The 11561-nt window shown below is 42.8% G+C and overlaps 1 protein-coding gene across 2 annotated transcripts in view; it reads right to left on the minus strand.

The window, feature by feature from the left end:
- Positions 1-5204, minus strand: part of Amn1 (antagonist of mitotic exit network 1 homolog) — a 33592-nt gene extending 28388 nt beyond the window's left edge. Inside the window, exons 1-2 of one of the 2 annotated variants that reach the window (XM_021191312.2) lie at positions 4732-5204; positions 934-1066 (exon numbers count right to left, since the gene is read on the minus strand). In XM_021191312.2, the coding sequence (XP_021046971.1) occupies positions 934-975 (42 nt within the window). In that variant the 5' untranslated portion in view covers positions 976-1066; positions 4732-5204. The remainder of the gene's footprint in view (positions 1-933; positions 1067-4731) is intronic. The other variant, XM_021191311.1, reaches the window with a different exon arrangement.
- Positions 5205-11561: the final 6357 nt, after the last annotated feature.

The raw sequence follows: 11561 nt of genomic DNA on the forward strand, positions 1-11561 counted from the left end.
TATATATATATATATATATATATATTTGTGGGTGACTAAGGAAGCCTGGCATTAGATCCCTAGGGACTAGAGTTAAAGGCAGTTGTAGGTCTCCTTATGTGGATGCTGGGAACTGAACTCTGATCCTCCGGAAAAGTAGTAAGAACTTTTAACTGCTGAGGCATCTCTTCATCTCCACCTTTTGTTTGAGACAAAGTCTAACCTTATAACCCATAGTGGCCTAGTACTCACTATGTAGATCAGGCTGACTAGAAACTCACGGCAAATCTCCTGCTTCTGACTCCTGAATATTGGAATTACGCACAAAATCTTCCATGTCTAACTGTTCAATTGTTGGGGGCAGTTAGTACATATTCATTGATTTGGGGAGTTACTATTCAGTGTTTCTTTGAGGACAATAAATAACAGCCCAATTTCTAAGTAGGCAGATCTCTGTGAGTTTAAGGCCATCCAGGGCAGTGAGATTCTGTCTCCAAAGTAGTAACAACAATAAAGAGGTTTTAAATCTATTTAAGTGTAGAGAGGAGGGAGGGAAGAAGAAAAGCAAGGAAGGGTATACATCCAAGGGTGAGCACTGGCTTTTCAAGTCAAAGTCTTATTTTAAAATGAGTAATAATTTACATTATATATTTTTCCATTAAAAAAAATCTGAGGGGCTGGTGAGATGGCTCAGTGGGTAAGAGCACCCGACTGCTCTTCCAAAGGTCCGGAGTTCAAATCCCAGCAACCACATGGTGGCTTATAACCATCCCTAACAAGATCTGACTCCCTCTTCTGGAGTGTCTGAAGACAGCTACAGTGTACTTACATATAATAAATAAATAAATCTTTTAAAATAAAAAAAAAATAAAATAAATAAAATAAAAAAAAATTTAAAAAATCTGAAACTAAATCTAAACAGTGAAATAAACTTTTATAAGTATACATTCTTACCTCACTTATATTGGAATCTGTTATCCGACCCCGAATGCTCATTATTTTAATCAGTCTATCTTTAATGCTGGGAGGCAAATATTTGATATCTGATATATATCTGGAAATATTGATTATTAGGCACTGAAGACATCTGGAATACAAAGACAATATAGTAAATTATTCTGCATCTGCACTAGTAGCTAACACCTATCAATACTCTTTGTCAGCACTTAGTCCTTTCATAAAACAGTATTTTTATTAACATTTACAAAGCTGGGCATGGTGGTGCTCGCCTTTAATCCCAGCACTCAGGAGGCAGAGTCAGGCAGATTTCTGAGTTCGAGGCCAGCCTGGTCTACAAAGTGAGTTCCAGGACAGCCAGGGCTATACAGAGAAACCCTCTCTCTAAAAATCCAAAAATAAAAAAACAAAAACATTTACAAAGTTAGCTTGATGACATTCATAATCACTGCCTCTGTAAGGTTATATATGATATGATTTTCCTTTATCACTTCCCTCTGTAAACACATTACCAATACGCATTTTAAAATTTTGCTTTGAAACAGTCTCAGGTAGCCTGGGCTCATCTCCAACTCACTATACTGTAGCCCAGGATGTCCTGGAATTCCTAGTCCTCCTGCTTTACATCTATAATTCTAGGGTAACAGTCATGTTATCCTAACATGCTTGGCTTTATTTAAAAATATTTTAAGAAGGGCATGGTAGTATATGACAATAATCCCAGCACCTGGGAAGTAGTAGGAGATTATGAGTTCACAGCTATTCTCAGTGAGTTGGAAACTAACCTGCGCTACATGAGACTGTCTCAAAAAAAACTAAAAGTAGCGACTGGGAAGATAGCTCACTGGTCCCCGCTTTTCCAGAGGATCTGAGTTTGATTCCCAGCATCCACATGGCAGCTTACAATCATCTGCAATTCTAGTTCCAGGGGCCTTATGCCCTTTTCTGACCACCATGGACCCCAGGTATGTATGTGCACACACAGGTATGCATACGGAGCACCCTACCTGTACACATGAAAATATGTATTCCTGCGCCGGGCGTGGTGGCACACGGATTTCTGAGTTCGAGGCCAGCCTGGTCTACAGAGTGAGTTCCAGGACAGCCAGGGCTAAACAGAGAAACCCTGTCTCGAAAAACCAAAAAAAAAAAAAAAAAAAAAAAAAAAAAAAAGAAAACATGTATTCCTAAGTTATGTGGGCAATGACTACAGAAAAAAAAACTATAACCACAAAGATTTATGGAGAGTACAATCAGTTACCTGCATATGCAATTACCAGGAGAGACAACCACTAAGACCCAAGCAACTGAGGACAATTCAATCAGGACATCACTCTGGCACACTGCCTAGAGTTCAGGATAAATGCAGGAAGGGTTCTCTGACTTATTCTTTCCTACACTAGCAAACCATAGAAATTCCTCTCAACAGCATGCCTTCCTTGAATAATGTTCAGAAACAACCTTAATCCAAGAGCCTGGGCAGTGTGGTTGCCTTGGGTCATACAAACTTCATAACCCTCCTTACAGCTCTCACTGTCAGCTCTAGAATTTACTATCCAGCCCTCGCCTCTCTGTCCTGCCATTTCTTCACATATTATTACTCTTTGTCAGAAATGTTAAAGCCTTCCACTTTAGCCATTTCTCTGAAAACAAAACAAAACAAACAAACAAAAACACTTTTAAAAAAGCTCCAAAGTATAAACAGAAATTAATAAAAACCTGGTTTTTGTTTTTTCTTGCCAATCTTGTGTTTGTTTGGTTCCTAGACACAAAGATGGCACTTAACGAAAGTGGTGGCTGGAGATGTAGTTTAGTAGTACTAGTATCTGTAAGGTCCTGGACTTGATACTTAGCACCACAAAACCCAACAAGCCAGGTAGGTGTCTTAGTCAGGGTTTCTATTGCTGCAATGAAACATCATGACCAAGAAGCTCAGCGGGGAGGAAAGGGTTTATTCTGCTTACACTTTGACATTGCTGTTCATCACCAAAGAAAGTCAAGACTGGAACTCACATAGGAACCTGGATGCAAGAGCTGATGCAGAGGCTATAGAGAAGTGCCACTTTACTAGACTGCTTCCCCTGGCTTGCTCAGCTTGCCTTCATATAGAACCCAAGACCACAAGCCTAGAGAGATGGTACCACTCATAATGGGCGGGGCCTTCTCCCTTGATCACTGAGAAAATGCCTTATAGCTGGTCTCATAGAAGCATTTCCTCAACTGAGGCTCCTTTCTTTGTGATAACTCCAGCTTGTGTTAAGCTGACACACAAAACCAGCCAATACAGCAGAATAGGTAAAGTAGTTCTTTAGCCTCTTTTAAAGCAATGTAACCAATATGTCTTAGGGTTTCAAATTCTGGCCATCTGAGAAACTCATACCTGTGTCAAGCAACCACAAATTCTATTTACAAACACACACACACACACACACACACGACATATTCTTTCTTTCCTTGTGCTTGCATATACATCCCCACAGAAACATATAAGAAGGGTATTGAGAAGGGAGGTGTCAGTTTCCTAAAACAGCATCCTGGTATAGTTACTTCTCAGTACCTACTGTCCTTTTGTCCTTTTCACTCAACAACCTCTTCTGAAAATCCTTCAAAGCATTTCAGTATTCTCATCCTTTATAATGGCTATAAGTTTCACAGTGGACATCTCATTTAGTCATTTCCCTTTAGAAAAGCATTCATACTGTTCTGTGGTATGGTAACAATATTGTCAGATTGCTTCCTGGTAAGTCAGCTTTAAGTTTCTTCTTTTTTTTCTTTTTTGGCTTTTTCGAGAAAGGGTTTCTCTGTATAGCCCTGGCTGTCCTGGAACTCACTTTGTAGACCAGGCTGGTCTCGAANTCAGAAATCTGCCTGTCTCTGCCTCCCGAGTGCTGGGATTAAAGGCGTGTGCCACCACGCCCGGCCAGCTTTAAATTCTATCCACACAAACAATTGTGGCATACTTGCAATCCCAGAACTCTATGGGTACAAGCAAGGATCTTGAAGTTCAGGGACATCCTCTGCTACATAGTGAATCTGAGGCCTGTTATGCTACATGAGACCCTGTCTTCAAAAAGCCAAAGCCAAAACACAAGCTGGTGCTGATAACTCAAGTCTGTAATCTGAGCATTTGGAAGGTTGGGGCGGAAGACTCAAGAGTTCAAAGTCATCCTGACATTGAGTCTGAGGCCAGCCTGTGCTACATAAGATTGTCTCAAAACAAAAGGGTTGGGGATGTAACTGAGTTGGCATTATGCTTGCCTCAGGCTCAGGAGGCTTAGGTAAACTGGGAATCGTAGTGTATGCCTGTAATCTCAACATTCAGGAAATGGGTGCAGAAGGATCAGAAGCTTAAAAGTTATCCTTGGCTACACACACAATGCGTTCTAGGCGAGCACAGGCTACATGAGACTGTCCCAAGGAAAAATAGCAACAGAATACAGAAGAAAACGCTCTAATTTAGGCAAGAAATAACATTTGCTTATGTACTGTTAAGGGTCAACAGTGGAACCAAAGTAATCTGTCTTTGTAGCTTCCAATCGTAAACCATTCCTGCTTTTCTGTTAAGAGTTTTTCTTTCTTTTTAAAAATAGAAATACCAAAACAATACCAAAGCCTGCCTCTAACTCACTATATGGCTGAAGAGGCCTTGAACTTCAACTCGAACTCTCAAGAAGTGTTTGGATTAAGGGCTTTACATATGTTAAGCTGATTCTCACAAAGACTCCCTGAGACAGGTACGCGAGTTTTTAAGATTTTATTTATTTGCCTGGGTATGCGTGTGTCTTACAACATTACCCCGTTAGCTTCGATTTTGTGGCAATCCTGTTTCAGTTTCCAGATAGTTGGGATTATAGGCGTGAACTGCCACGCCCTGCTGTTACCCGAATTTTAGAAAGTTCTCCAGTACAATCGGGAGAGATTGTTACTGTTCATGGTCCCAAAGCTAGCGAGTCGCGCCGGTATTAGTGGAGGTTTGTCCAGCCCAGCTCCTAGTTTCTTTTGTTCTGCCTTCACCCTCAACGCCCACCCGAGCCATGCCACCGGGTGGAGCCGCCAGCCCCACGGTGCACCACAGTCCTTAGCGACCAGGCACAAAGCCGGGCCAAGGACTAGTAGCCTGCACGACGTGAGGGAAGGGACTGGGAGCTGGGGCGGACTCACAGTTCCAGGAGTTGACTGACTACTCCGGACAAAGGCATCGCGGAAACCCTCTTAAGCCTGGACTGTAGTTGCGGCCCTCCACAACCAACTTCCGGTCGCGCAGGACTGGTAAATCCAAATGACGTCACAGAGAGTTGGGCCTGGGGCGTGGCCACATTACGAGCGGAAGAAGAAGTTCAGCGCTCTCTCTGGGCGGGACTTCTGAGGTCCGCGCAGAACTAACTGGCACCCAAAATGTATAGGCATCCAAAGCTGGGGCAAAGCCCCCTGGGACTTGTAGTTCTTCCTGCCCGCTATTGCCAGTTACTGCTCCTCCTGCCCAAGAGTCACCACAAGTCGCTGTCCAGGCAAAGGCTAAAGGCAGTGTTGTTGGTGCGATGCCAGGTCCCATGAAGCAAACCAAGTCTCTAGTCAGATACAGACATCGAAGCAAGAGCTGAAAGTCCTGCGTCATTCCAAGAATGGGACATACTACGGCCAGCTCCTTTTTTTTTTTTTTTTTTTTTTTTTGGTTTTTCGAGACAGGGTTTCTCTGTGTAGCCCTGGCTGGCCTGGAACTCACTTTGTAGACCAGGCTGGCCTCGAACTCAGAAATCAGAAATCCGCCTGCCTCTGCCTCCCGAGTGCTGGGATTAAAGGCGTGCGCCACCATGCCCGGCTCTGGAAAACCCCTAACCATCACCTTACCCACCTTAGTACCAATCAGCTTAGAGGTCAGCTCATAATACTGATAAGACTAAGCAACTCTGATCGAACCCTGAGATGGCTCCTGGAGAGGGTGTTAGGCCCCAAGGGAGAGTTTCTCGCTCCCAACGATTTCGCAGAAATGACTAACAAAGCACTTCTCAGAAAAATCATACCACATCCTGGCCGAAGGCCACCTGGGCCCTCTGGGGAACGAAGGTACTCTCCCAGGATGATCTGATATCGGCCCAGCCAATCAGCCAAAAGGTCAGCCTAACAACCTGTCACCTAGGTGTTGTTACTGTAATCTGCCCTCTAAAATATTGTATAAAAGGTGCTTTGTATGTTAGGATCAGGGTCGCCTCTGGTCTCCTGATCTCTTGCTTGAGAGACTGCTGAAGGTCAATCCCAGCGCGCCAGAAAAATAAAGCTCTTGCTTTTGCATGGATCCAGGAGTCTCATGTCACTCGGGATTGGAGGGTGGGGGGTCTCCTGGCAGGTAAAGATGCTCTGGGGCTTTACAATAAATACTTTGTCTAGTTATCCAAAAAGGAATATTGCTCCTCCCTTATCTTCTGTACTTGATTTTCCTATAAAAAGCCTGCCTTAAGCAGCACAGTCTAGTTCCTGAGTCCTTTCTATGACCCTCATCAATAAGCCTGAAATAAGTAGTCAATAACTTTCATCATATCTGAGATTAGTGTCCAAGTGGTCAGTGTGTGGCTATTCATGGACCCCAACAGGTCATTTCATTATAATCCTGCTAAATTGATATTCTTTGGCCTGTTTTTCAGATCAGAATGTTAAGGTCTGAGAATTTGGGAATAATCCACTATGAAAACCAAGTTCCAGTCATCAAAAGTTTATTTATAAAACTAATATATCAGGGAAACAGCTGGGTTCAGAATTCAAACTGTCAGTGGGGCAGGGCAGGGCAGGGCAGGGCAGGGCAGGGCAGGGCAGGGCAGGGCAGGGCAGGGGAAGACACAGCAACTTTTTAAACCAAAACCAAGCCTGGCATTGGTGGCACATGCCTTTAATCCCAGCACTTGGAAGGCAGAGGCAGGTTCTGAGTTTGAGGCCAGCCTGGTCTACAGAGTGAGTTCCAGGACAGCCAGGGCTACACAGAAAAACCCTGTTTCAACAAAACAAACAAAAAGCAAAACTACAGCATCAAAATCAAAATACAAATTAGGTGGAATAGGGACAAGAATAGAGGCAACTGAGTACACATATACATTGTATGTTTCCAACTGGATTCACACCTGGCCCCTTAAGAAGTAGGTTATTATCCATCAAGTACCTCAGAAGGCTTTCCTGATAACTTGGCCTGGATGGAGACCAGCCAATCAAAGTTTCTTTAGCACCTTCTGGGTTTCAGTCGTGGCACGTATGGGTGCTAACCAACATAGCATCAATTGAGATATCTTTCATATGGGACACCTGGGGTCAGAAGCAGTTTTTGGAAATTCAGTCATTCTTTAGAATTTAGTTTAGTACTAAATGGAGACTATACGCAAGGTGGAGTCCTTGTAGCAAGAAGCCCTCAGCAAGAACACTCCATACCAATACATAAACTTGGTAAGAATGCCACTGTGGAGAAGACTGGGCCTTCAAAAAGGGTCATGAAGGGACCTGGCTCCCCTACGTAAGATCCTTCCTTCCTTTTTTCTTTCTTTCCTTCCTTCCTTCCTTCCTTCCTTCCTTCCTTCCTTCCTTCCTTCTTCCTTTTTTTTTTCTTTCAAGACAGGGTTTCTCTGTGTAGTCCTGGCTGTCCTGGAACTGTAGACCAGGTTGGCCTCGAACTCAGAAATCAGCCTGCCTCTGCCTCCCAAGTGCTGGGATTAAAGGCTTGTGCCACCACTGCCGGATGTTAAGGTTCTTTCTTTATGGGTCTGTTGCAGAAAACTTGTGGCTTTTAAATGCTATTTTTCATAGTACAAAATGCTTTTTTTTCTTCAGAGTAATTTATTGGTTCTATTTCTTAACTTCCTTTCTTTTTTTTTTTAATTTTTTTTTTAAGATTTATTTATTTATTATATGTAAGTACACTATAGCTGTCTTCAGACACTCCAGAAGAGGGCATCAGATCTCGTTATGGATGGTTATGAGCCACCATGTGGTTGCTGGGATTTGAACACTGGACCTTCGGAAGAGCGGTCGGGTGCTCTTACCCACTGAGCCATCTCACAAGCCCCTTAACTTCCTTTCTAATGCCTTAAATGTTGAGACCATGTAAGGCCCAAAGTGAGCCTTAGCTACTGGGAGACCCCCAAATGGGACTCGAGAACAAAGTTTAATGAAAAAGCAAGAGGTTTATTTTTCTAGTGTGCTGGGGTCATCCTGCAACCCCTTCTCTTTCTTTCATATGTCTTTTATACAATTTTTGAGTGCAGATTATAGCAACAGCAACTAGGCACAAATGATTGGTGGTTCTGGTGACCTTTACATTAATTGGCTGGGCAGGGGGACTCAGGGACCTTTCGTAAGGCCCTGTGTTAAGTTCCCAGTAAAGTTGGGGCTCTCTCAACTAATTACAACCTTCTCTTCAGAATGTTCTTCAGTATACACTTTTTATTTATGTGATAGTGAGGTTTGATTTCAGGGCACAACCACATACTAACACAACTTTATTAAATAGTGAGAACACAGGACTGGGTTGGGTGCAGTGGTCCACACTTCCTTAGACAAGTAAAAGCATGATTAAAATTCCCTAGAGGAGTGAATTCAATGGAACACCAGTGTCAACTAACCTGGACCCTTGGGAGCTCCCAGAGACCAAGCCAACAACAGTAGAGCACACGCAGTATATATTCAGCCACAGAGAAGACTGAGCCAGGCAGACTCCATGACAAGCTCCAAACTGGCAGTTTGAGAGGCCAGATCAAGTTCTGTTTCTGAGAACTGGGCAACTCCGGGCAAAGTCTGGGCAAGTCAGCTACTCACACCCAGCAAGCAGCTTCCTCTTCATCTGGCTTGTGGGCAAAGTCTGGGCAAGTCAGTTACTGGAAAAGCCACACCCTGCAAGCAGCTTCCTCTTCCCCTGGTTTGTGGCAAAAACAAATAGTCAGAATGAGTCAACAACACTTTCTAGGCTCCTGAACAAAGTCCCCGGAGTTCTAGCCAATCCTAGAAACACTCATGCCCCTAGAAAAAGAGCAAACCAATCAGGATAAAGGTCACCTACTCCTCCCTGGAATTCCCCTAATCAGCTTTAAATTGAGCCTGTGAAGCTCAAGTCTTTTGTCTTCCACCCTAGTAAATGGTAGACTCCTGCATGCTGGCTTTGTGCAGAATAAATGCTCTTTGCTTTTGCACACTATTTGAGACTGGGGTATCATACTTCAGTGAATCCTAGGCTCTTACACATGGCCAGGGGACTCATTTTGAAACATCTGGGAAAGAAGCTTCCATAAATTTTTTTGAAACTGGAATTTAGTTTGGCTGATTCTGGATGTATACAAACTTATAATGGGTACAAACAGAGTAGAAAAAGCCTGGACTCTCTGGCAGACCTTTTTATGTGAGAAAGTGCTTCTATTCAGTCTCACACTGAGAAGAGAACAGTTGCTCAAGGACATAGCTGTATTTCCAAGTATAGTAGTAGATAATAATAGTGGGACTATTATTTTTGAACCACATTGGTGCCAAACATAGTAAATCTTTACGTGATCTCATGAATTCTTAAATGAGTCTAGGGTATAATGCTATTTTATAGATCATAGTTGAACACTTTCCCAAATAAAAAGATCTGGCATAATCTCCCGACCACACTCTTTCTATTCTATTGGGTACACATGAGAGATGCTAAGGTATATGCAAGATCAGCAATATAATCTGGGAAGCTCTCTTTTTAAATGATATTGAATCCATGGTGGTGCATACCTTTAATCCCATCATTCAGAAGGCAAGGGCAGGCAGATCTGAGTTTCAGCCCAGCCTTGTCTACATAGTGAAGAATAAAAATTTAAAAGGCATGACCTCTACATTCAAGGGCCTTGGTCCCCTGCAGGTGACCGCACCCGGAACCTACCTATAAAAGCAATTCTTAAAATAACCACAGAAAGTCCCAATGCCCTCTGTGGAATGTCCCAATGCCCCAGGTGTGTTGCTCAGAGTAGTAAAGTGGAACATGACCTAACTGTTGCCCTCTGTGGAATGTCCCTGTGCTTTAAACATATTGTTTAATGTAACACCTGGTATAGTTTAACTGTTAACTGTTAAGTAAATGTGTGACTTTGGACTTCCCCTATTTCCTGTCCAACCCTCCTCCCTCCTTTGTGGTTTCTGCCTTNATAAGCCTGTCACAAATTCGGGTCAGGGTCGAATTCCTCTACCCCTGCATGGTGTATGAGTTTCGACCCCAGCATGCTGGCCTGAGCTCTTGTCTTGTCCTGTCTTCAATAAACTTCCTCGTGTGATTACAGCAAGTTCGGTCTTGGTGCCTTTTGGGTGCGCGTGAACCCCGAGATTTGAGTGGGGGTCTCCCTTCAGGGGTCTTTCAATAGCAAGCTCTAGAACATCAAGGACTACACAGAAACCCCCCCCCCAAACAAGCTGAGTATTGCATTTCATAGTGGTTACAGAACATTAAAACAAAGGACAGCAAGACCTGAGACTACACATGCCACCCATCTGTGAAACCAGCTTAATACTCCAGTGATAAATTTGTACCAGCTGTTTGAGATTCGACTTTTGTCAAAATAAAATTCACAGATAAATGTGAAAACAAGGACACATTTTTTTCTGATTATTTTATTTTATTTTATCTTAGTTTTATTTTTTTGAGACAGGGTTTCTCTGTGTAACCTTGGCTGTCCTGGAACTTACTTTATAGACCAGGCTGCCCTCGAACTCAGAGATCTACTTGCCTCTGCCTCCTTCCTGAGTACTGGGATTAAAAGTATGTGTCACTACCACCTGACTTCAAGGCAGTATTTTCACTAGCACTTCAAGAAAATCTCTCAGAAGTGGTTCATCAAATTGAACAACACATTTATCGTTTAGATGACAATTAACAATTTAGATTGGATAAGAACAAGTTGCTGGTCTTTTAGCATAAAAAAACAGGCTGTCCTATTTCTTCTGGTTTGTCTCTAGAGGATTTTCTATTAGTGGAAGGGTTAGGAAGTCCTTGTTATTCATGGTTTAATCTTGAGATGTAAAGTAATTAGAAATCTTCTAGAGTATAGTGACTTGTGGTCGGGACTAGGGTCCTTAAACAGATGTCAATTTTCCTTTCTTTTCTCTGCTTGACCCTCTTCTATTTCCTACAATTGGAACAATATGAAGAACACTTTTTTGCAGTGTGGGATGCATGACTTTAATCTTAGTACTCAGGAGGTATGGAGGCAAATGTGGAGCAGAGGTAGATCTTGCCTAAGCCCCAATAGGACTCATGGGGAAAAAAATTTCCCTGAGAATCTATAAACCGTTAATAGTTGCTGGAGGAAAGAAAGACATTTTCTCATGCATGTCCACTAGTAAATTGCCCCTGCTCCTGTGAATAGTCTCTCTCTCAAATACTCATGCAAGCAAACTTAGCTAAACTCACTGATTACAAAAAGAAAGAAGAGGAGGACAGAAGTAAAAGGTACCCACTGGGACAGCATGATGAGGTTCCTCCTACAAATAGGTACACCTTGCATTCTCATGCAAAAGTATACCAACCATAGAAAGAAAGAGCAAGAGCAACAGAAATCCCTAACTATTGTAAGGTTTTGCCAGCGGATGCAGAGACAGAGCTCAAAGTCAGTTTGGCAGAGACAAGGGAGCGTGTT

Source organism: Mus pahari, chromosome 2, assembly GCF_900095145.1.
Source record: "Mus pahari chromosome 2, PAHARI_EIJ_v1.1, whole genome shotgun sequence".
In the NCBI taxonomy this organism is placed as follows: Eukaryota; Metazoa; Chordata; class Mammalia; order Rodentia; family Muridae; genus Mus; species Mus pahari.